Source organism: Gorilla gorilla, chromosome 13 (assembly GCF_029281585.2).
Source record: "Gorilla gorilla gorilla isolate KB3781 chromosome 13, NHGRI_mGorGor1-v2.1_pri, whole genome shotgun sequence".
Classification (NCBI taxonomy): Eukaryota; Metazoa; Chordata; class Mammalia; order Primates; family Hominidae; genus Gorilla; species Gorilla gorilla.
This window is the reverse complement of record NC_073237.2, coordinates 65107885-65134919: the sequence shown is the minus strand read 5'-3', so window position 1 is coordinate 65134919 and position 27035 is coordinate 65107885. Positions and strand designations below refer to the sequence as shown.

Here is a 27035-nt window from a genome sequence, read left to right as displayed (position 1 = left end):
CATTTGCAGATGCTAACTTCCCTACTCTTATTTATCAGTGCTAGCGCTTCCTTTCTCGGAGAGACTTGGATAAGGACATGGGGGATGAGGGATGAAGAGCATGGACTCTGTGACCTTAGGCAGGTCACATCATCTCCTTGTGTCTCAGTTTCCTCATCTGTAAAATGCTGACACTATTACCTATCATATAGGGTGCTTGTAAAAATTAAATGTGACAATGCAAGTCAAGTGCTTAGAAAAGTTTCTAGCATAAAGTGCTTAATTAATTGCTAGCTCTTATCACTATGATTACAATTCACGGTGACTCATCCCTCACACTAGCTCAAGAGACAACAGGTGTTCGCTTGAAGTAAACATTCCTAGAATTACACTTCTGAAAACAAATGTCACTAAATTAGACAACAAAAATAGAACTGTATTGCTGGCCTGCTTACCAGTGTCATTTTGGCAAATCCTAATTCCTTTAGAAGCTCTGGGTTTGTGGATACCAAGGGGTATGGCCTGGATGGCTGACAACACAGGAATTTTCTTTTGTCTTTTTCTTTTTATTTATTTATTTATTTATTTATTTATTGAGATGGAGTCTTGCTCTGTTGCCCAGGCTGGAGTGCAGTGGTGCAATCTCGGCTCACTGCAAGCTCCACCTCCCGGGTTCACACCATTCTTCTGCCTCAGCCTCCTGAGTAGCTGGGACTACAGGCGCCCGCCACCACGCCTTGCTAATTTTTTGTATTTTTAGTAGAGACGGGGTTTCACCATGTTAGCCAGGAAGGTCTCGATCTCCCGACCTCATGATCTGCCCGCCTCAGTCTCCCAAAGTGCTGGGATTACAGGCGTGAGCCACCGTGCCTGGCCAGGAATTTTCAATTCGCAAAAACACAGTCTTCTGCCCTGCACAGCCCAAAGCATCCTCCAAAGCAGTAAGCTGGCTTCAAAAGCAGGTCCTAAGAAGACTCTGACAATACTGTGGATGTTCCCAAAAGGCACCCAGAATCATTTACTCAAGTTAGGAGTGGTCAAGCTTAAAAACATTCCAGACACCATGATTTTCCTCTGCAGAGTATCCATGAATGAATTCTGCTTGTTAAAAACCTTTCTTTTTTAAAAAAAAAATGCTTCTCTTTTATTGTCATGCAATATTCAACCTCTGCAAAGCATTTTCCTCAGCAAAGCATCCATGAATTAATTGTTAAGAAGATTTTTTTTTAAATGAAATACGTTTTCTTATATTTTTCCTGCAATATTCAACCTGAACCACGTGTTTTGTACTTGCAGTCTTTTTTCCCGGCCCATGAACAGGCCTAAGAGAACTGTGCAATTTTACAGGTGAGACAAAGTCAGGCTGTGTGGTCCAAACTGAACTACTGGATAAAGTAAGACACTATCCTGATCCTGTAAGGGGTCCGATTTTTTTTTTTTTTTTAAGAATAAATTCGAAGAGAGAATTAACTTTTGAAAAAGTGATAAAAAATATTAAAAAGAGCTTCATCTCCTCTGTACTCTTCTATTGGATTGCCAGCATCTGGGAAGGGAGCTGAGTTGTCGTTATGAGGCCAAGACCCCTACTTTCAGTGTGGAAGGCTTAAAAAAAGAAATTCTATCCCCATATGTGGAAAGCTGGCCATTGCAGTTAGAGTTTGGGTTGGGAAAAATCACCATCGATTAAGAAATCTGAAGGAACAAAAAGAGAAATGTATCTGCATATATTTTAAAACAAATTAAAAGGCTTCTGTAATGAGAAACTCTGGGAACAGATTTTAGTCACGTACTTTTAAGATTTGCATCAATTAGGAAAAAAATAGTTCCGTTACTCATATCATCCCAGTCCTTTAATTAAAAGAACTGATAAATCTGCCAACAACTTAACATGTGTGAGCTTTAAGAGTTAGCAACATTCTGCAACATGACTGACACCAGTTAGTCCAGTTCATCATTCAGGTGCACATTTCCAGAATGTCTGCCTGACCTTACTGTTGCTAGTGTATTCTGTACCTGTGCATTTACTATTCAAAACTCAGGTTACAATGCAAATACAGGTGCCTTTCCGTCTAGCTCTGGCAGGACTTTACTTCCCCACTTGTAAAAAAAGGAAACAGGAATGATTCACAGAACTATTTAAAACTGAAAGCAAGTTGGAATACTGCAAGGCTTTCTATTGCCAAAGTCAGATTCTTTCTTCCTTCTCTCTCAAGGACTAATTTAAGTCAATAACAACATTGGAATGTAGTAAAAAAGTCAATGTCAAAGTCAATGTCAAAGCAGCTGATAGAGTACCCTGAAGACACAATCAAAAACTACCTGTTCTTGAAATGAGAGCATTTTCCTCAGGTTTTCATGACCGGTGATGCATGAGTGCTCCTATAACTTCTGTAGATTTGGGGACCTAATGTGGAAATATCCTAACTCAGAATCATAGGCATTGCCATCCTCTCTTCATGACTAAAGGCTACAAAGAGCAGCTGGTCCTCCTTTTGCTTTTACATCTTTAACACCACACCACACTGCAAACTATCTTCCGTCTCACTGCTAGCAGGAGCTGGTGTGGCTGCAGGGTGGTTAAGTCTCCTTGCTCTGGAACCAGATGGCCTGGTTTGACTCATGGCTCCCCCACTTGCTTGTTTTTGGGCAAAGTATTTAACATTTCTGGTATCTATTCTCACCTGTATTATCTCTATAATAGGGATTCCTACCAAATAATTCCTACCAAAGTTATTGTGAAGATTAATTGAGTTAATCCGTGCCAAGTCTTAGGCACACAAAAAGCACTCAATTAATGTCAGCTATTCATGTTATTCCTCCACCTGCAGAATCGATCCCTATGACCACCCCACCTTGAATCTCCCCTCTCCCTTAGCTATTGTGCCCTGGCTTCTCTTGGTTCTTTGTCTATTTGACTTTTCCACTTTTTCTTCCTGTGCCCTAAAGATGTTCACCCAAAGCTCTCTGTTTTTTCTACTTTCTAGTACTTACATTCATTGACTCTTTTGTTGGAAAAAAAAATGTTTGAGTGCCACGCACTGTGGAAGTTGATGGATCTTCAGGGACAAATACAACAGATTACTATTCCATACTCAACATTAAACAAGCCCGAATTACACATGGTAATAAGGCCTGGAGGGAAAAATCAGAGAGCTGTGGGAAGATCCCACAGGAAGTACCTACTTTCGACTGGGGGGTATTTCAGCAGTCCAGGTAAGAGATGGTAATACTTGAATGAGTAGGGGCAGCTGGGGAGCTCGAGGGAGAAGTGGATAGATTTGAGATCTTCTTAAAGGTAGATTCCAATTACCATCTTTCTACAGAAAATTCCTAAATTGTTGCATTTAATCTGACTTCATTCCTAAGCTGCAGCCCAATATATTTCCTTCGGAACATCTCTAAACTTCTTTTTTAAATTAAAAAAATATTTTTTTGAAACAGGGTCTCACTCCGTCACCCAGGCTGGAGGCAGTGGTGCAAACATGACTCACTGCAGCCTTGACCTTTTGGGCTCAAGTGATCCTCTCATCTCAGCCTCCCGAGTGGCTGGAACTACAGGCACATGCCACCACACCTGACTAATTTTTTGTGGAGATGGGGTTTTGCCTTGCTGCCCAGGCTGGTCTTGAACTCCTGGGCTCAAGCGATTCAACCACCTCGGCCTCCTAAAGTGCTGGGATTACAGGCGTGAACCACCATGACCATCTAAATGTCTACACATGGCCATGCTATAACCCTAAATTCTTATCTCACTCCAAAGCAGTTTTTCCACACTTCCCTCTTTTATTTGAAATAATTCTAATGCGATTTCATACTTCATGGCTCCTTTTCCTTCACTGAGTCACCCAATCCTGCAGCTTCTATTATCAAAACGTTCCTTCTCTCTAATGATAATGAATTAATTTCAGTTTCCCATTCTTTTTTTTTTTTTTTTTGAGATGGAGTTTCGCTCTTGTTGCCCAGGCTGGAGTGCAATGGCATGTTCTCGGCTCACTGCAACCTCCGCTTCCCGGGTTCAAGAAATGTTCCTGCCTCAGCCTCCCAAGTAGCTGGGATTACAGGCGTGTGCCGCCATGACCAGTTAATTTTGTATTTTTAATAGAGACAAGGTTTCTCCATGTTGGTCAGGCTGGTCTCGAACTCCTGACCTCAAGTGATCCACCTGCCTCAGCCTCCCAAAGTGCTGGGATTACAGGCGTGAGCCACCACGCCTGGCCCAGTTTCCCATTCTTTCCTCACAAACCCATTCCTGACATCTGTGCTTGACCAGGTCACATCACATCCCCACTCAAAGCCTTCAGTCTCTCACCACTGCTTGGTGCCAGTGCTTCAATTTGACATAGAAGGTCCTCACTAACATGGCCCCAGCCAATGTCTTTTTGTTACTTAATGCCTGCCTAGAGACATTTGCCAGGCTAGTCTAACTGGAGCTCTTTACCCCTGAATGTGCTCTGAAGATGTAAACTCTGATGCTTCTGCTCATGTCGTTTCTTCTAGATGGTCCTTACCATCTTTTCAAATCCTACTGTTTTTTCAAAGCCTGTCCCCACTCCATGCAAATTTACTAATGATTTCAACAAACTATTGGGATATGTCTCCCCTCTGAAGACCCAAGCACATTATTAGTGTCTCTCTGTCATATAAAATTCTACCTCAGGTTACATCTATATTCTTTGTATCATACACACAAGACTTCATTTCTCAACAAAGACTGGTTTGACTTGGTGCATTTTGCTGTGTGCTCTGAACACAGTAGGAATGAATATTTGTTATACTGCTTTCCACGTGTATAAGTAAGTGAAAACCAAAATATTCAGCAATAAAGAATGTAAAACACTACACCCTGTATCTTAAATATAAGAACTTGATACCTGTGCATCATGATTACAATGCCCATGAACAAATTTTTGGCACTAAAAACATTTACTGTGATTATGTGCTCTGTGTTGTCAGAAAAATAAAGATAAAAGCCTACAGTGCTTTCAAACCTACCCACACCATAGGTATTTTATATACACTGTGTCAAGGGCAAAAATCAAGCTGATATTTATAGAGATTCTTTCGATTTACTGTTTAGTAGGCATACAGCTAAACGGCAGATAAAAGGCAAAGTTGTTTTGCTATAAATTAGGCTGAGCTTTGAGTCTAGTAAGACTATCACATTTTTCTTTAGGAAGCCTTTGCAAGAACAGCATGTCACAGGCTTGGTCAACTGTGAAGGCTCTTTAATCATCCAAGAACGCTTGGTGCTGGCCCTAAGATGGAACACATCTCAAGGCCTTCTTAGCTTTCCTGTCCTCTGCTCCCTTTTCATAGGGGTTCTTATAGAAATTAACCCATTCAATACATATTTTATTGCACACCTACTATGTGACAGGTACTCTTTTGTTTAAAATTCCTTTGTGCAGTCTAGCAGACATATAATAAAATTAGAACATCCCCATTTTACCACTCCTGATGAATGAATGAGTCTAATCAGTGGTCATCAACAGGTACTAACATTGCAGAAAGAAAGGCATTCTGACATGATGTGCCTCCTGATGAGGGGAGACATCAAATATGAAGTCAGACCTAAATCTGACTCAACCTGTAGGATCCTACAATCCATTTACAGAAAAAACGCACAAGAGAGGAGTGTGTTAAATGAAACAATGCGGTATAATCAGCAAAATCCAGATGCTCTGGGATAAACAAACCAATATCTTCAACAAATACTTTCAAAATGAAAAAATCAGAGTGACAAGGAACTCAGCAAGTAGATTCTATTTAAATCCTGATCCAAACCACAAAAAGTTGTTTCTGAAACAATTAGAAATTTGAACACTGACATTTGATGATTAGTAAGAATTATTAATATTTTTAATCCATTATAATGGTATTGTAGTTTTTTTTTTTTAAAGAGTCCTTAGCTTTTAGGGATTCCTACTAAAGTACATATCAGTAAAATGATGTGATGTCTCGGATGTGTTTCAAATTATATGGGAAGAGAGGCAGTTAAAACAAACAAACAAACAAACAAACAAACAAACAAACAAAAAAACCTAGATTCGCCATGAGTTAAAAATAGAGCACAGAGTATATGTGGATTCATTACAATATTCGGTCTACTTTTACATATTTTTATTGTATAAACTTTTCAAAATTAAAGTTTAGCGTGCTATTTTGAAATGCTTAGATAAAATGCACGTCTATACCTGTTTAGCATTAATTTACCATTTGCCAATGATGAGCTAGAGATGGCAGAGAAAAAAACAGAAATTAATAATTTGGGATCTTAACTAAAGTGGTTAAAGCAGAAAACTTGCTATGTTCCATCTCACTTGATCAATCTTTGATGGAAGATCTGCAAAATAACCAAATTAACAAAATGTGGAGCTGACAGGAAGATGTATCAAGGGTCCTGAGTAATGTTTCCAGCTGGCCTAGAATCTAGTTCCTGAACAAGGAGTTAATGATTGGCAAATACATTTTTGTTAATTCAATAATGTCAGAAAATTCAAAATAGTGTCCTGGAAATTTTACACAAATAGACATTTCTGAAAATACTGGTTTAGGGAAAAATGAATCCAAGGGCCTGCCATTCCTCACAAAGTAGACCCCTCAGAATACAGTTCTAGAATTCCTTGTATTGTGCCAGTTTAGTTAGAGCCAAACACTTTCTTTTCGATTTAATTAAATTTCTTCAATAAAGCTTAGTGTTCTTTGCTAATGTCATAATGAGAAAATACAGGCTGTGACAAGCCATACAATTTTGGCTGGCAAAGCAGAATGAAATAAATATTAAATCCTTGTTTTGGCAATAATGTGTTTTTCATGGTGTGTATGCCGTGATTTAGAACTTGGGCTGTACTGGATTAACCTGTACCAAGGCTTTTTTTTTTTTTTTCCACACTTAAAAATAGCCATCCATCATTTAAAAAGATTTCATATACATGTATATATATAATGTGTGTTTATGTGTGTGTGTGTGTGTGTGTGTGTGTGTATATATATATATATATATATATATTCACCAGCTTCCTATGCTGGATGAATTTGTTTTGTTTTCTTTATAAACACTTCATTTCTTCAAATAAAGATGTCTTCATAAATTATTTTGTAAACAGGTTTAAAAGTAATATCTTATGTTAAAATGTCATGTCCTTCTCATTATATGATATATCTTCTTGTTGGCTTTACTATGAATGATTTACTTCATTGTGGCTTAACTGGTACGACAGCAGAGAGCCCAGGCATAGGCCAGCTGTCTCGTGAGACTCAGAGGCCACACTTGGTCCAAGCCCCCACATCCACGTCCATGTGTGAGGTAAAATTCTGGAACCCTCACCACTGTCTGCTACAGCCCACCAACTCTGGTAAACTGCCTTTCTTGGTAAAAAGAAAAAAGTACTTACCCTTCACCTTTCATATTACTCTATGGACAAAGAAAGAGAAGAAGAATGGAAGAATCTGTCCGTGATAAATAAGACCTTGATGGTTTAGACTTAGTGTTTAAACTCTAAGCTTCTTAGAAAAAGGACTACATCCTATTCATTTTTTGTACCTCCCACAGGTCTTAGCACAGAGCCTTCTACAGAGAGAAAATTCGGAACTGTTTGCTGAACAACATGTAATTAATTCGGCAGGAAGGTAAGACAGAATGTATCAACTGAGATTCCTGTGGTTGTTTAAGGCTAAAGAAAACTGGCTGATCCATGCTCTAGGATTGTCGAAGCTTTCATAGAGCAGGAAAAATCTGAGGCCCGGGAAAGTCACCATCGGTATTGAGAAACAATATCTAAGAACAGCAAGTACCTACAGAGTGAGTTTTAAAAGAAGTGATGGAAAATCCAGGTTCTGAGAATTATCATTAGAAAAAAAAATCATTTGGAGTCTTGAGTTATTTACTTTTTAATATTTATTTTAATATATTTTTTAAATATTTATTTTAATATATGCACATGATCAAAACTAAAGAAGGTACAAGAGTGGCTCAACATGACACAGTTGAAAGCCACACTTAGCATGAGGGTAACAGTTAAGGTAGAGCTGGAATGCATGAGTATGGAGAGGCCTGTGGCAATGTTCTCAGCTCTGTGTGTCCACATGGGACAAGGACCCTATGTTTCCAATGGTGCTCACCTAAAAAATGGAGGATAAAACAGGGACAGTTCACACCTACCCTGAGAGAGTTCAACTTTGAATAAACAGAATATTTAACTGGAGGGGTGACTGTCTAAACCAGAAGAGACTGCAATATTACTAATTGATAAGTTTAAGTTTGAGGAAGTGGATGCTAGTAGGGAAAAGGATTCATAGATAATTAAGTAACTACATTTTCCCCGCACATCTGAGTGGACAGAGAGTAAATTCGCAATCTGGAATCACTGCTTTCTCTGGTCTTTGAAAATTTGATTGTAGACCTTTTTCTGAAATTGCTAACAAACTAGAAAAAAAGTTGGATAGCCAGTTCAGAATGAGGAATATCAGAGGATGGAGAATCTCTATGTCTAAAGAACTCCCGTCATCATTTGAAGAGAGATCACCAAGTGCTTATGAAAATGCAGCAAACACTGAGTTGGTTGTGATAATGGTTTGTCTTTGGAACATCTGGAGCTGGCTGAATATGGGCAAAGTTTACAAATGAGGTCTTTGTGTGGAGAAATGAAGAGAGGAAGTTAACAAGATGTAGAATCATTCCAGCCAGGCTTGCATTAAGGCTGGATGAAGATATTTTAAATAAACGTTCAGTTTTAACTTCTCTGTAGCCTGAGTAGCTATGGACAATTGATCTGTCCAGTGAAGTACATATCCCTTTTAAAACACATTTCTGACGTATACATATAGAAAGTTCGCAGATGTATCCTTTTTATGAAAAGCTGAATGTTATATATCAATTCATGAATAACAGATTGTCCTTGACCATTTCATTCTCATGGAGGGAGACATTCCCCCAACGGACATTTTCTACCTTGTCACTTAGAAGTACAGTATTTGAAGGGACAAAAATGAGGAGAGAAGAGTTATCCTTGCTCGATCAAAACACTACATTTGGCCGAGTACAGTGGCTCACACCTGTAAGCCCAGCACTTTGGCAGGCCAAGGCAGGTGGATTGCTTGAGCCCCGGAGTTCCAGACCAAACTAGGCAACATGGAGAAATCCTTTCTCTACAAAAAATACAAAAATTAGCCGAGTGTGGTGGCATGTGCTTGTAGTCCCAGCTACTTGTGAGGCTAAGGTGGGAGGATCGCTTGGGCCCAGGAGAGAAGGTTGCAAGTGAGCCATGAGCATGCCACCAAGCTCCAGCCTGGGCAACAGAATGAGACTCTGTCTCAAAATTAAAAAAAACACTAAATTGAAAAATGTCTTTGAAGGAAGAACACTGGTGATATCAAAGGGACACTCAGTTGCAGGGTAGAAGTGCATGTAAAGAGTGTGGACTGATACTGACAGGGATGAAGAGCCATATATGTGGCCCCAAACCTCTCAGAAGCCAGTATGGGGTGATCTTTTCTGAAAGGTTCAGAACCCACTGGATGTCCAAAGTACTTCACTTTTCACAAGGTAATCATGCAGGCCCTGGTCCTACAGCACCATCGGTACTCCATAAATGTGCCCTGGATGTTGAATGAATAAAATTAAGCCCTATAAAATCAAACTGATTTTACTCTTTATTCTTTAATCCTAAGTTGAAAGCTTCTGGGAGGAAGACAAGGTCATGTCTGACAGGTACACAACGCACTGGGTAATGTATCACAAGGCACATTTCTGAACCATTTTTTAAACTTTGTAATATTTTCCTAGACCTTGGAAACTCTCAAATATGCCTTAAATCTCTGTAACTCAGTCCCTCACTAGCTTCCAGAAGTTCCTCCCAAGGTATGGAGCCTCAACTCCATTTTGTAAATCACCAGGGTTTGCTGCCCCTACATCTCTTTTGGATTGGCTGTTGGCAACCCTGCCCTGTTTTGCATCATGATCTGTATGACTGGCTTACGTCAGAATCCACAACCAGATCCACAGCAGCCAACCTCAAAGCCTTTCCAGATACATCTTCAAAGCCAGAGTTGCTACCATCAGGCCCCGTGTGGCCACTTCCCCTTCCTGCCATAGCTTTCCTCTCTGGACTCCCAGGATTCTCAACAGGGAGGAGGAAAGGGGTCCTTGGGGGCATTTCCTTCCCTTTGCTCCCTCCCCCAAATACTTTGTGGGTCTTTCCGCTTGGGGCCTATATTGACTTTACTCCTACACTTAGGGTCATCTAATCAGAGACCAGTAGGTTCTTTTCACAAAAAAAACCAGAAACTCTAAGAAGTAGATATAACATTGTTCTATTTCATAAGCCCAAAGATTTTCATAAGCCAAGTTAGCTCCCCTTAACTTGAATTATTGCATATATAAATTTCTGTGGGACAAGTTATTTAAAATGAAAACTTGCTAGACATATAACAACAAACTCAGGAAACGCTTCAACTCTCCAATCTTTAGGTAATATCTCTTTTAGGAAGAAAGGAAAAGGAGTTTATTTCTTAGAGCCGAGGAAATTACCTTCAGTCTCCCATTTTCATTCTTTCTATAGAAATTTTGATAATACTTTGGTTTGCAGTGAGAGTTTAAAAAAAAAAAAAAGCAAACTACTGACTTGATAATCCTTCCGTTTCTGTAGTGAATCAGAATTCTCAAAAGCTGCTCACACAGGATTCAACGTCAAACATTGAGTCCCTAATCTCCTCCCCTGCAAGATTTCAAAAACAATCAACCCCCCTGTAACCACTGCATTGCTCAGAAGGAAGCCTCACTTTTAACTTAATAGGATTTCGTGTGCATGCACATTGGTAACAGTTGGCAAATGTCAATGGGCTTGATTATGCTTTTCATTAAATTTTTAAAATTAAATGTTTGGATTATTTATTTTACTTTGTGTTCCTTAGTCACTTGGCACTGTGTTCCTTCCTTGAAATAGGCTGCAAGATTTCATGAACTCATTGTCCTGTCCAAACCAAGCTCTCCACTAGGATTGAGCCCTTTCCTGACTCCTACGGCATCTGCCCCTGTATCTCCTTGTCAGAGTTAGGTGACCAGTCATTGAGCACTTCTAACCCATGCTGCCTATATCTGTCCATGTTATTACTTAATGTTTTCATTTCAGTGGCCTTACCACCATTACACACAAGCTCCTTAAGGAGAGTGTAATGATGAAAGAACATGGGTTTGGAGTCAGAGAGACCTGGGTATAAATTCTGGATGCAGCACTGTGAGCTCTGTGGACCTGCGGAAGCTGAACCTCTCCTGAGGAGTCACTTCTTTATCTGTCAAAAGGCAATCATACCACTCACTTCACATGGCTGTTGTGAAGATGAATGAGAGAACCTATATGTAATAGATTGTCTGGCTCAAAGTTTAAATAAATGTTACCTGAACCAACCTACAGATAAAGTAAGCCTTGGAAATGCATCCTTATTGTCCATGCAATAAAGTATTATGTATTGTATTGTATATACGTATTTGATGATTACATATTACATATGATTTGTTTTACATGTTAAGTTACTTCGGTATCTATAGGTTATATCCAAGATGGAACCCTCTCTCCACCAAAACCCAGAAGAGCATATTCTGTAAAATTTGGGAATTGTCTTACTTAGTAGAAAGTCAGGCATGAACAACAGCATAGAGTTATTTTGATATTTGTAGCTACCCTGACACTATCTTGCATGGATTATTGTGTTCCTTCTGTTGCTGCCAACAGCTCATTTCCATTCCCTACTTTCAGCAGAACTAAGCTGCAGCAAGCGGCAAAAGCCTAGACAAACACCAGCCCCCTCCCAAGACTACTGAACAGTTGTGGTGTATGGATGGTCTTAAATGGGGACACCAGTTGCCACCTAAATAAAAACTGAGAGGATGAAGAGGTCAACACAGTTGCAATTTAGTAATTCACTGGCCTTTAACAGACCTTGGCCAAATGAGCAATACAAATGTACTCTAAACAATTAATCCACAAATTCACAATGTTGACATGATTTACTTTGGTTCTTTCAAGACAAACCATGTGTAGGTTATTACTAAAACCTGCTTTTATTATGTGCATTGACTAGGTAAGATTCACTATTCCAAGAATGTTTGCTGTTGCTACTTCCTAGGCTTCATCAGAAGATTGACACCAAGAGAAATGCTGTGTAAGAACTCTCGAGTGAGCTAAGACTGGGAAAATGAGGTTCCACAGTTCCCACAGAGCAGATTTTTAGTAGCAAACGTTAAACATGTAATCAAGTAATTACAATATAATGAAGCAACACCAATGGCTGTAGAATAGATTTAGATGAAGTCTCACAGGAGTGCTTATTATTAGAAACACACACGTTAAACTCCTGTATCGCAGGCCTTTTCTTAGGAATCTTGTCAGTTGCATAGTCTCACAGGCATATCACCAGGCACTAAACTTAACCATTGAGTTTTTCCGCTTTCTTTTCACCACTCTTTTCTATATCCCCAAACTGCTTTATTAGATTTATCTTTAGCTTTTCTGGGGCATATACTCAAGTAATTTTTTAGCAAGAGACTTAAATACACACTTATCAGAGTGGCTAAGATAAAAAATAGTGACAACAGCAGATGCTAGTGAGGATAAGGAGAAAAATGGATCATTCATCCACTGCTGGTGGAAATGTAAAATGGTGCAACCACTCTGGAAAAGAGTATGGCAGTTTCTTAAAAAATTCAACACGCATTTACCATATGACATAGAAATTGAATTCAGGCATTTATCCTAGAGAAATGAAAACTTCTGCTCACGCAAAAGCCAGTATACAAATGTTCACAGCAGCTTTATTTGTAACAGTCAAAAACTAGAAAAAACCCACATGTTCATCAGCGGGTGAATGTTAAACTGTGATACATCCATACCAAGAAATATCACTCAGCAATAAAAAGGAGCACATTACTGATACAGGCAATAACTTGGATGAATATCAATGGCATTATGCTGAGTAAAAAAAAGCCAATCTCAGGGGTTATATACTGTATGATTCCATTTATACAGCATTCTCGAAAAGACAAAATTACAGAGATGGAAAACAGATTGGTAATTGCACAGGATTAGGAAGGAGTTGTGAGGGAAGGAGGTAGCTGTGGCTATAAAAGGGTACCATTAGGCATCTTTGAGAAAGAACTGTTCTGTACTTGACCAAGGTGGTGGTTACATAAATCTATGTACGTCTAAAATTGCACAGAACCTCCCCCACCACACATGTGCATGTAAAACTGGTGAAATCTGAAAAAAGCTGAAAAACGTCAGTAGGTTGTACCAAAGTCAATTTCCTCATCGTGATATTGTACTAAGGTTGTGCAAGATTGTGCAAGATACTACCACTGGGGGAAACTGGGTGAAGGGTGTATGATATCTCTCTGTGTTATTGCTTCCAACAGCATGTGAATCTATTATCTCAAAATACAAAGTAAAAAAATTTACAGGTAGAAAAATTTACAAAGCCCTTGCATATATGATATGATGACATCATTATTTCTGTTCTCACAATAAAACCTGGCTTGGCTAGGTAAGTCCAAAATCATTTTTTCTCAGACCAGAGAGTAGAAGGCATTCTTTTACTGTTTCCTAGGAACTCTTAGGATTCCTTCCAACTCGAACAATCTTTGATTCTATGAGTTGGTTTTATTTGTTCACCAACTTTAACTTTGCTTTATGCTTATACTGCTATGATATCAAACTATTATAGATAGCCAAAACTCATAATTTTAAGACAGTGGAGCAAATCAAATATCTCATGGGTTTACAGTGTTTGTAAAACACACTTTGAAAGACAGTGGATTTGGCTGGGCATGGTGCTTCACACCTGTAATCCCAGCACTTTAGGAGGCTGAGGCAGGAGGATCATTTGAGATCAGGAGTTCGAGACCAGCCTGGCCAACATGGTGAAACTTTATCTCTACTAAAAATATAAAAACTAGCGGGGTGTGGTGGTCCACACCGGTAGTCCCAGCTACTTGGAAGGCTGAGGCAGGAGAATCCCGTGAGCCTGGGAGGTGGAGGTTGCAGTGAGCCGAGATTATGCCACTACACTATAGCCTGGGCAGCAGACTGAGACTTCATTTCAAAATACAAAAACAAAAACAAAACAAGTAATTTAGGAGTGTGGAGTCAATGATGTCCCTGCACCCTTTTCATGTTTTGATTGAAGTCTACAAACAAAATCGAATTCCTTATTGATGAGAGGATAATTTAAATTGAAGTATTTCTACCTTCAGGATACGTACGTCTCCTTTGTATTAGGTCTAAAGCATTTTTTCTTCCCCAGTGATAACCGAGAAGGCAAGCAATATCAAAAAAAGAAAATGTCTGAACAAAATGTAAAAAGTTTACTACTAGCAAAATTATAGCTGAATGGTAAGCAATAGCCATAATGTATAAGTATATATATAAGTATATTATATAAGTATATTATATAAAATAACCCATTTTGTAACCCATGCAAACATGCCCATAGCTGATAAGAATCTGATCCATAAATTTAGAACTTGCCTTACATAGAAAGACCCTTCTTTGCACATCAGAAAGTTTCAGTATTCTTGAGACTGGTTTCATTAAATTCTGAGAATCTATTAATATTTATGGTTACAGTCATTTGTGTGAAAAAAGAAAATTGGTTCCACACTCTAAAAATTAATAACTTGCGGCTCAACAAAAATTATAATAAATGTAAAATAAGTCAATTAGGTCATTAATTATCAAGACTGTCTCTGAAATGACTCTCACTTGAAGGATTAAAAATATTTGGGTTGTAAACACAAGTTCTCACTAATATACTTTGTCTCAAAGTCATTTCCCAGATTTATTAATAAATATTTCAGGATATAAAAATTTATCAAATTAATTAAATGATATGGGATTCTAGATTTTACATAGATAACTTATGTCAGAGAAAAAATAACCATGGTAAATTACAATGAATACAAAAATAGATCCTAATTGTTCTTTTAAAATTAATACATACATTTTCAATTCAAAAGAGTTTTCAATCACAATCTTGCAACATGTACTGAGTGTATAGAATAAGCCAGGTGCTGCAGCTGCAGAGAGGTGTAAAGAATGAGCTTTGCCCTTTGAGACATTTAAAGTCTCGCTGGAGAGACAGTACATACACCTAAAGAAGACAGGGGTCAGTGCTAATAAAATAAAGTCCATATTCACAATAGCAAAGACATAGAATCAACCTGGATGCCCATCAACAGTGGACTGGATAATGAAAATATGGTATATACGCAACACAGAATACTATGTAGCCATAAAAAGAATGAAATCATGTCCTTTGCAGCAACATGGATGGAGGTGAAGACCATTATTCTAAGTGAATTAACACAGTAACAGAAAACCAAATATTGCATGTTCTTACTTCTAAATGGGAGTTGCACATTGAGCACATGTGAACATAAAGTAGAAAACGACAGACACAAGGGCCTACTTGAGGGTGGAGGGCGGGAGGAGGAGGGTAGAAAGATGGAAAATTTACCTATTAGGTACTATGCTTATTACCTGGGTGATGAAATAATCTGTACACCAAACCCTCATGACAATTTACCCATGTAACAAATCTGCTCATGTACCCCTGAACTTAAAATAAAAGTTGGAAAGAAAAAAAGTCTAATGACCATTTACAACATTGCTTCCATGGGAAAACTCACTGCAATATAAATGTACTTTTGTTACACAAATGACTCTTGATAGGAGGACAACCAGCACAACTTTTCAAACAGTCTCAAGTGATTCAAAATGGAGATAATCTACTTTATTAAATTCTCAGTGCCATTTTTGGCAGGCATTGCGGTGAAACTGGATACTTCCTCCAAAATAGGCAGAACTTAAAAAATAGCTAGATACACAAAAATCACCAAAGACAGGTTTCTTGGAAGTGCACCTAAACCTTTCTTTCTCTTTTTTTAAATCATTAGACAGCTGATTATTCCTTTGTTCAAATACATATTCCAATAAACACTTACTAAGTACCTACTAAGAACCAGGCATGTAGATATAAAGATAGATTAAGCCTTGCTCCTCAGGCTCCAGGATTTACATGTGGAAAAAATAACAGTGTATTAAGTCCCATGAAAGAAGTAAGCCCAGGATGCATGGGGAACCACAACAGCACGGTCTTGGAGGAATTGATCCCTGAGTAGTCCTGAGACAAGCAGGTGAGGGCCAGGTGTAGAATAGGGGAAGAACGGTCCAGCAGAGTGAGGCATGCATAAAAAAACCAAAACCTTTAGAGAATGTGGCCAGTAGATTAGAAGATCTGGAGAGTGGGGATCTGCATCAGAGGAGAGGGGAGAGAGAAGGCTGGAGACAGAAGCTGAAGAACTCATCTGGAGAAGGTAGCAGGGACCAGATCAGGAAGGATATTAATGTTCCAAGCTGGGAATCACTGGCTTTGGCCCAAAAGCAGTGGGGAACCTTGGCCAGAGAGTGTTAAGTCTTCTGATCAGAGGATCAGTCTGGCAGCAGTGGTGGGGATGTGATGGAAGGCAGTGATAATGAAAACCAGCAAAGAGGCTACAGCAAAACTCCAGGTGATGAATAACCAGGGTCTCAATAAAAGCAGTGGCTGTGCCTACAGTGAGGAGGGGGCAGAGCCATGAGTTATTTGGCAGACAGACTGAGACATGGTGATTTTACTGCACACAGGGAAAGAGGGAGAGAAGGGAGGAAGGAGTAGCTTCAGGGTGCAGATCTGGGTATCTGGCTGCACGATGGTCATGTTCCCTGGGTCACAGAAGACTAGAAGAGGTGCAGGCCTGGCGGAAGATGAAGGGGTACCTGGGAAGAGCAGTTTTCAAATAGGACATGCATCTCAGCTTGTCTGTCATGTGGGAGCCATTGGGGATGGTTTGAATAAATCCTGCTTTCTGGTTTTGATAGCAAGTGATCTGTGATGTCTTTGTAGTACTCAATGTCACCACTCTTTTCTTGGCTCAAATTAACTTGTGGGTAGGGATGGCTGTGGCAGTGAGCATATAGAGGGTCAGACCAAGGGATAGGAAAGCCTTCAAGAAAGGGGACTCATCATTTACATATCCATTTCTCCCCCACCACACACAGCCAACGGGGAATAGCAATGTGGAGATGGGGTGCAGAACCTGACATCTGGATGCCTGCTTTTGGAAAGAGCCCTCTGATCCCTGTGGGGGAATTGGGCTCAGCAGGGTTGAGGCATAAAAGAAGATCAGTTTTCTAGAATAGTTCCAAGTGGCCAATGTGCTACATGGAGGAGTTGGTCAGGAATGAACCATCCCAAAGGGCAGGCTTATTATACACAGGGGTCTGGGACTGGGCTTGGGGAAGCCAGGCAAAGGGACTCAGGGGCTGCCACAAGGATGCCAGGAGAAGATGGTATGTGTCAGGAGGACTCAGTGCAGGATGAGGCTGTTCAGGTCTTTTCAGATGCAGAGCTTAGAAACGGCAGCTCTGATTGGCAGTCAGGGAAGCAGTCCATGGGGAGCGGGGAATAAGCTAGGTCAAGCTGGCCCTTCCGGCCAGCACTCATGCTAAAGGAAATAGAATTCCAGGGTCTGAGATGCCAAGCCAAAATATGAAAGGAGAGGTGGGGGCTCCAAGAAGCAGGAGGAGGTCAGCCATAGGTTAAGAGGCTTAACAAATCCATCTGGGAACAACAAAGCTGGGGTCCAAAGGTCTGGGATTCTTGGATTTGCTACTGCTAAGCCCTTAAGAGCTCCCTGGCACCACCAGAAAGGGTCTTCTGACAATATGTGGCTCTCATATTATGCGGCCACTTTCCTCTTCTACCCCACATGCTCTCCCTATTAACTGCCCCAAAACCAAACAACTATAGCTCCCGGAACACAATGTGCTATTTCACACCCATTGTTTCATACCTATTGTTCTCTTATCCTAGAAATATGCTTCTACTGCTTTGCCTATCCGGAGAAAGCTTCTCATCCTTTAAAAGCAAGCTACAATGTTCCCTCCTCTAATCTTCACAATATAATATCATTGCACATACTAGACTATATGGCAATTGATAAAAAATAAAGGTCATGCACCTCATGCTTGGCATGTAGTGTGCTTGCAATATGTGCTGATAAGTGAATAGAAGCATATATCCTAATATAGGTTTAGTTCACCTTTCTCTGCCTGGGGTGCTGACACAGTAATACATTTCTCTAACTGGTTTGTTTCTAGAGCCTTAGCCATACTGTCTCACAGGAATTTTAGCAGAAGAGATTCCTGATTGATAGGTGCTGGCCTCAGCTCAGACTAACCTTGCAGACCCTCTGGGTCTCTGCAGCCCCTCAGCCAGCACTGAGGCTCAGCTCTGCAAAGCAAGGGCAATATTGGGGCGATGTCAACCACATATCCTATTGCAGTCATCCAGTGAGTTGGCCTTTCAGAGGATGACCTGAAGAGAGAGAGAGGTAACTCTAGGAAGGGGATTCTGAGCCTTGGGGAAGAAGTAAGGGAAGGAACAATGGGCTCCAAGAGATTCACGATCCGTCACGAGGATGGGCATTTTTTGGGGGGAGGACAGTTCACAGCATTCATACGATTTACTAAGAGGCCCTTAACTATTAAATATTAATATTCACCATTCCAGAAATAGGCTTTGCTTGAGGCAGCTCTGCTCAGAGCACCAGCTGTTGAATCCAGATCCCAGAGGACTTGGTCATGGTCAGGACAGATCAGGGAAGGGAGCTGAGTTCCCCTACAGCTCAGCATTTACACACTCCCATACCAGCCCAAGAGAAGCCTTTCTGAAGGCAGATGTACATATTTTAAAGAATGTCCAGGATCTGTGTCTTATACAACTGCAAATGTAGTGGGTAAGAGGGAGTTAGCCTCAGGATACCTCTACCTTGACCTTTATGTTCCTTAGAACAACAAACCTGCCAAAGAATAAAAAATAAAAAGGCAAATCTCCAGGGTCTCACTTGTGATGAAAAGCTTGGTTTGACCTCGCGGTCTCAGTCCTGAGCTCAGGAAACACTAATAAATAGACAAATCCTGAGCAATGGCTCTTTTACATTTGCTTTTTTTTTTTTTTTTTTTTCTGGCAGAGAAGCATGTGGTATTAGAAGGCAGCAGATAAAGGCTTTCCATACTAAAGAGGCAAGAAGCACACAAAAGAGAAAGCAAACCTAAAACTGGAGAGGCTGACACTAAACTCTGGGGAATTGAGAGTCACTTTTTACCCACATCCTGTAAAGGGCAGAAAAAACACAGGAAAAAGGTTTCTACTAAAATATGTGTGTTCTGTTTTTACGTTTTTTGAATAGAAAAACATGCATCACTCAAATCCACTTAGATATCTGAATATCTGCTGGATGTTTTTTGTTCGTCTGTTTGCTTGGTTCCTACTGCTCCTTCCCTGACTTCTGAAAAGATAATTAAAAAAAAATCCTCAGAGTGAAACTTTAAGTTTTAGTTGTTAGAAGCACATGCCTTTGTACCCAAACAGATGTGGGCTCTGTCATTGACTTGGTAAGTAATGCTGGATAAGTTTCTGAATCTCTTTAAGAACCCAATTCTTCAGCAATTAAAATGGAAGTATGAATAGTACTGACTTCAAAGAGCTGCTGAGAGAATTAAGTGAAATGATGCATTAAAAAATCTTAGACTAACCTGGCATACTGTAAGCATTCAATAAATGGTAGCTAAACAATAGGAGTAACATCTCTGTCAATAAAGAAAAACAATTCTAAGGACACATTTTTGTGCACAATCATGCAAGCTATAACAGGTAGAAAGGAAGAAATAAAAAAAAAAAAAAAAACAGAAACAGTAGACCTGTGTTCCTTAGTGGAAATTCCCTACTTTATACCTTAGAAGGGGTGTCAGACTGTCTTCCACACCTTCCCGTGAGTTTGGGTCTGGCAGAGAAGTGTCTCCCCTCCCCTACAACAACATGGGTCATCCGTCCAGGCCTATGGAAAGTGCAGAAAACCACAGCCTGTGCCATCATGCTTTCTGCCCACCTCCACTACCCAACTTAGCCAAGTGGCTGGACGGTTCTCCCATGATCATTATCCTTCAGAAGCTATTAGCACTGCATTTTTCCTTTTATCCAAAAAAATTTTTATCTCTTTTCACCATATTAGAAAAAATCTTCCCTTAGTTTTTTTTTTTTTTTAAAGCATTGCAGCCTGGGGGAATTCCTCCTCACTTTGGACAATCACTCCAGCTAAGTTTGCATGGAATGGTGTCTGCCCTAATTGGCAAGCTTCATTCCTGCTCACCTCTTATTCAGACCACATAAAATAATTTCAGCAAACGGGCTGCTCACATCATAGTTTTGCATCCACGCTGATCTCTAGGGAGCCATTATTAATCCCAAGTACATTTTCTTGAAACTTGTCTCCCCAGTTCGAGTCTTACTTCTTCCAAGATTTCTATATGGCTTTTCTTACTTAACACTACATTAAACCTAAATTCTATTTCTTTCTAGTTAAACTATCTTCCCCACAGTGGAGAAAGAAAAGAAAAAGAAGCTTTCTCGTTTCATTTTATCAAAGAAAGCTGACTTAGCTTATTAGTAAAATCAACAGAGATGTAGGTTAAGGACTCTAGATAACTCCCTTATCATCTACCAATTCCTTCAATATCAGGGAAGCATGGCTCAGCACCAGGATTGGGAAAGAGAGGATTCCACATGTCTGCCACTTTGGACATTCCTTATTTCTATGCTTTCAATAAGTGGCAGCCACAGTTTACATGAGCACAGAGTTCAAAGGAAATCACAACAATCAAACTTCCTTACCCGGCAGTCTCTCTGAAGTGTTTTCATAAGTGCGTTGTATGTTTCCGTATCAAAATACAACCCTTCGTGCATGTCTTGCAGGAAATCTAAGTCCTTAAATGTGGGGTTGGATTTCTCTCTCTCTTTACGGGATGCTCTTCGCTTATACGTTGAGCCTTTCAAGTCATATGTAAAGTGCATTCTCATGGAGCGTGGCAAAACGTTGTTCATCACCACAATCCTGATATTAATGCCTCCTGATTGCATACAATACAGTCCGTAAAATTTTGGCAAAAGAGTCCTTGGATTCTGGTTTAAATTCTAGAAACCAAAAAAAGAAAAATATATTTACAATCTTCTATTTTGACAAAATAATGCTCCACTAAAGATGTGTTTTCATGCTGATATAATAATTAAAAATGGGATGTGATTATCTTTACTAATGTTCATTACTAAAATTTTGCTGTTTCTAATCTATTTCTTAAGTCTGCTTACTGGAAAGCAATTTTATTATTCTAAACTCAGGGCAGTGAAAGTGACTGGATTGGACATAATGTCCCAAATTGGCTCCAACTAAAAACAGGCAAGGAATTGACTGGTGCCATGAGTGACTATTCTCTAAGGTAGCCAAAGAGAAAACGAATTGCCAAGGTATAAGGGATGAACATTTAAAATTTTAATAGCTCCTGCAAAACTGTCTTCCAAAATGGCAGACCAATTTACAACCACACTATGTAAGACTGTACATAGATTTTCCCATTACTCTTACCAGGGCTGAATAGTACCCAAACTTTAAAATCTTTGTAAGCATGATTAGTGAAAAATAGAAACCTGTTTTTAAAAATTTGAATGCCATTGATTACCTATGTATTTTTAGTCACCTTAAAGATAATTTTGCTTATTTTTTTCTGCAGGTTTTTGTCACTGTTGAAATTCTTGATATATTCTGGATATTTATCATTTCTCTCATCTATATGGGGTAGTTTCTTCTAGTCTGTTGTCTTTTTTATTATTTAAAAAAATAGGGAGGCCGGGCACTGTGGCTCACGCCTGTAATCCCAGCACTTTGGGAGGCCGAGGCGGGTGGATCACGAGGTCAGGAGTTCGAGACCAGCCTGGCTAGCATGGTGAAACCCTGTCTCTACTAAAAATAAAAAAATTAGCCTGGCCTGGTGGTGCATGCCTGTAATCCCAGCTACTCGGGAGGCTGAGGCAGGAGAAGTGCTTTAACCCGGCAGGCAGAGGTTGCACTGAGCCGAGATCGTGCCACTGCACTCCAGCCTGGGTGACAGAGCGAGACTCTGTCTCAAAAAAAAAAAAAAAAAAGAAAAAAAATAGGGAATACATGCCTACTTTTGTTCCCTTTTAAAGTAGATAAGAAATTAAAATAGCTTACAAAAGGGCATGTAGTCAATGAAAAGTGTCTCTGCTATCCTTGATTCTTCCCCCAATTCTCAACATTTGAGAAAACCACTGCTCTCACTTTATTTCATTCCAGAAATATTCAAGGTGCTTATATTAATTTTGTGTCTGGTATTTTTTGTTGTATAAATGTGTTGCCTTAAATTTTTTTTTATTTTTTTTTATTTTTTGAGAGACAGAGTCTTAACTCTGTCACCCAGACTGGAGTGCAGTGGCATGATCTCGGCTCACTGCAACCTCCGCCTCCCAGGTTCAAGCGATTCTCCTGCCTCAGCTTCCCAAGTAGCTGGGACTACAGGTGTGTGCTGCCACGCCCAGATAAGTTTTGTGTTTTTAGTAGAGACAGGGTTTCACTATATGTCGGCCAGGCTGGTCTCGAACTCCTGACCTCAAGTGATCCTCCTGCCTTGGCCTCCCAGAGTGCTGGGATTACAGGCATGAGCCACTGCACTTGGCCTAAATGTGTTGCCTTTTGATGCGGTCATATTTATTTACTTGTTTCTTATTTGTGTGTGTGTGTTTGCTTTCTGCTTTTGTTTAACAAAGCTTTTTTATATCCCAAAGTCATAAACTTTTATTTTCTTCCAAATTTTTAATAGTTTTGGTCATTACATTTGGTCTTTACTCCATATGGAATTAATTTTGTGTGTATGTGAAAGATCTGAAATAGAGAATTTAATTTTTTCCTCAAATGGATACTTATTGAACAGTCTGACATTTTCAAATTGAGTTTAAATCCCTCCATGTCAATACAGTAAGTAGACAAATTCACATAGATCTATTTCTGGACACTTTATTTGAATCCATTAATTTATCTGTCTAAAACTGTACTCATCCTACATCCTTAACATTAGTTATAGCCTTATATATTTTTTGTATATGCTATAGCAGGTGTACTATTTTTCTTCTTTTTCAAAAATGTTTTCTCCATTCTTACAATCTTTCTGTGTGATTGTTCATTTTAAAAAACATTCTTCAAATGAGACTTGCTCTCACTTTCAAAGAAATTGGCTTTTTCAAGCTATGTGAAAAATCCTATTAGAATTTTTGCTTGGAATTAGACTGGATTTATAAGTTGATTTGGGAGCAGTTGAAATCTTTACAATACTGAGTTCAGGAACAATGCAGATTTCTTCATTATTTCAGATCTTCTTTATGTCCTTCAATAACGTTTTGTAGTTTCCTTCATATTGGTCTTGTAACATTTGTTTTTATAGATTCAAGTATTTTAGAATTTTTCTTATTACATTCTTTCTGAACTGATTGTTTATGTTTTCCACTTACTATATCTTGCTTTCCCAATCAGAATTACAGTACTCACATGACTTTATTTACTTATTTATTTTTCTAATAAGGTTCATTATAAGTTGTTGTCATCATGAACAGGATCTCTTTTTTCCCTTATATTCTCCCACTCTATATCATCTATATAATGGAATATAATGGATTTTGTAGATTTATCTTTTATCCTGCAAATCTGCTGGAGTCATATCACTTCTAAAAATTCCTGATTTACTTTCATGAGCAAAATGAAGGTTTGCTCATTTTGAACTCTGTCATTTAAAGAGAACAGTGCTTGTACTTTTTTCTATTTCTTTTTGTACTCAAGACTCAGTGCCAGAATTTCTAGCAAATTTATCAGAAAGGACTATTGATGGGAGGGGCACTCTGGTCTATTCCTATTGTTTCTAGAGAAAGGATTCTTGTATTTTTCCATGAGCTATCATGTGAACTTTTGGAAGACTGATAAATGTACAACTTGTATAATCATTTATTTACTTATTATGTTTTTTTTTAAAAAAACTCCCCTGCCAATTTTTAGAATTTTAATTAAGTGAAGATGTTGAATTTTGAGGGCCTTAGCTTCTCCTCAGCATCTATTTGGGTAACCACGTGACGTTCACATTTTTTCTTGTTAATGGGATGGACTATATTGTTATCCTAGCTTACATAATTGGGATAAAATCACTTGTTCAGCTAAATTTAATTTTTCTTTGAGACAGGGTTTTGCTCTGTCTCCCAGGCTGGAGTACAGTGGCTTGATCATAGTTCACTGCAGCCTCAACCTTCCAGGCTCAAGTGATCCTCCCACTTCTCAGCCTCCCAAGTAGCTGGGACCACAGGTGCGTGCCACCATGCCTGGATAATTTTTTATTTTTTTGTAGAGATGGGGTTTCACCATGTTGCCCAGGCTGGACTTGAACACCTGGGCTCAAGTGATCCACCCACCTTGGCCTCCCAAAGTGCTGGGATTACAGGTGTGAGCCACCACTCCTGGCCCTTAACTTTTTATCTAATTTTAATTAAATGTAAGTAGTCAAATATGGCCAATGCAGTTTTACAAGAGGACAAGTATATCTGAGCTCAGAATTATGGAATTTTAAGATTTACTAATTAAGCAGGTTATCAAATAATATTATATCAATTTGATCCTAATTTTAGATAATTTTAAAATGTGTGCATGAACAAAGTATAACTGAAAGCATATACACCATATTTTAGTAATATGTATCTCTGGGAAAGAAACTATAGTTAGTTTTTTTTTTTTTTTGGCTTTTCTATATTTTCTGTTCCTCCAAAAAAAAATAATTGCTCAGTATTGAAATATTTTAAAATCTGCCTGCATGCCACTAAGATTTTTATTGAGATTTTTTATTTTTATACTTCTATACGAGATTAATTTAAGTATTTAATGCTGTGTCTAGCAGATTTTGGAATTAAAATAATATTTTTACATAAAAAGATAACACGGCATCTCATGAATGCATTTTTGAAAACAAAGATGATATTTATCACCACTCATAGCAAGTGATTGGCAGAACTTGGGCTTCTGAAATCCAGACAGCTTCATGTAGCCCTTCCAATCATAGAAAATTAAGAACTGTTATAAAAGTACAATGAAACTGGAGGTATGAAAATGCCTGGACTATTTAGGAAAAGTGGGGTTAGTTTTGAAAATTTTGGAGTAAATGTGTAGTAAATCCATCTAGGCTAAGTTACTGTTCCTTTGTCTCTAAAATATTACATGAAAGGTGATTTTTCACACTATCATATTTACCCATGAAATTCTAAATTCTGAAGTCTAGTAGCTAAGAACAGCTAATATAGAATATGTTCCGGTGTATTAGTGTAGGGGTTAAAAATGCATTCTCTGGAGCCCTTTTGCTTGCGTAGCCCCAGCTCTGCAGCTCTCCAGCTGAATCACCCATGGCAAGTTACTTAATTTATCTTTGCCTCAATTACCTCTTCTATAAAAAGGTGATAATTGTAGTATCCAAGGTTGCTGTGAGGATTAAATGAGTTAATGAATGCAAAGCACTTAAGGCCTTGCTTAACATGTAGTAAACAATCCATGAAAGTTAACCATTTATACTATTACTGCGTACTGGCTGCAAAGAGCTTTGCAACACATTGCTTCCTTTATCTTTCCTTTATTTTATATCCTGTATCCTTACTTTATCACAACAACTATGTAAGATAAGTATTTCCCAGCTTTTTTTTTTTTTTTTTTTTTTTTTGAGAAGGAGTCTCGCTCTGTTGCCCAGGCTGGAGTGCAGTGGCGGGATCTCGACTCACTGCAAGCTCCGCCTCCCGGGTTCATGCCATTCTCCTGCCTCAGCCTCCCGAGTAGCTAGGACTACAGGTGCCCGCCACCACGCCTGGCTAATTTTTTTGTATTCTTAATAGAGACGGGGTTTCACTGTGTTAGCCAGGATGGTCTTAATCTCCTGACCTTGTGATCTGCCTGCCTCGGCCTCCCAGAGTGCTGGGATTACAGGCGTGAGCCACCACGCCTGGCCACGTATTTCTCAGCCTTTAAAGACTGAGGGAACTAAGGCTGACCAGTTATGCTGCTTACTCAGGGCCACACAGTTAATTATTGGCTGAGCTGGGATTTGAACTCAGGATTGTGGGATTCAACAAGTATGCTCTGCCATTCAGTTCTAGTTTACTTTAAAAAATCTATTCAATGAATGTCATAGCATAATTTAAATGCAGAATAAAGCTTACTAAAGAGAAAGAAACATGCCTGAGTCACTGAAAAAACAACAGAAAAAAACTGTTGAGGAAAGTAATTAAACTTCAAGTAGAAGCGTTAATGATGTGCAGTTCCTTACCATGTAATAGCCTGGCAGTAGCTTCTGAAGAAACTCAGCTTCTTTGTGCTGAACTGTTTTGATGATAAATTCATCATCACTGGTCACAAAAAATAAGGATCCACTGGCTCCAGGGTTAGACAGTTCTATTAGAGGTTCACTGCAGATGGAATACTAAAAGGGTAAATGAATAAACATTAAAACATATACTTGATGTACGTGATGCCTCCAAGGAGGACAATCATAGCATTGCACATCTTAGCTATGTTGAAACAAGAAGCCTCTCTACGGGCTTTAATAGAGGCTCCACATATACCGAGAAGGCTCTTTTTGAGATTTCTAAAGATTTAATTGGTCTGTTTATCTTAATAATTCTATGATGAAAAACAGACATACACTCCTAACCCCCAGAGTCATGCGATAGAATCATGAATCATCCTATCGGTCCAATGAGATAATTCAAACAGTTGTGTTGACTAAGGTGCTTTGTTTCCAGCAAATGTCCATAAAATAACAAGTGAAGATGTGATCTGCACTGTGTTTTATCACTTGAACACCAACCCTATTCTCTTTTCATGATTTTCCCAGAAGATGTCATCTACTCATGGTTTCAACAAGGAGATGACTTCAACATCTGTATCTCTAGCCCAGATCTTTCCCTAGGGCTCAAGACCTGTTCATCTAACACTTTAATAGACATTTCTATTTTGGTTATACCACACACAATTTATATGCAATAAGTTCACAATCAAGTTCATCTCAAGGCTGTGGTTAGCCCATATGGTGCCTTTGTGG

At 39.1% G+C, this 27035-nt stretch overlaps 1 protein-coding gene across 14 annotated transcripts in view; it reads right to left on the bottom strand.

The window, feature by feature from the left end:
- Positions 1–27035, bottom strand: part of PIP5K1B (phosphatidylinositol-4-phosphate 5-kinase type 1 beta) — a 303947-nt gene that overhangs the window by 94669 nt on the left and 182243 nt on the right. For all 14 annotated transcript variants that reach the window (XM_055350749.2, XM_019034010.4, XM_019034011.4 and 11 more), the window contains 2 exons: positions 26262–26414; positions 20743–21042 (listed from right to left, as the gene is read on the bottom strand). In XM_055350749.2, coding sequence (XP_055206724.2) covers positions 20743–21042; positions 26262–26414 — 453 coding nt within the window. The remainder of the gene's footprint in view (positions 1–20742; positions 21043–26261; positions 26415–27035) is intronic.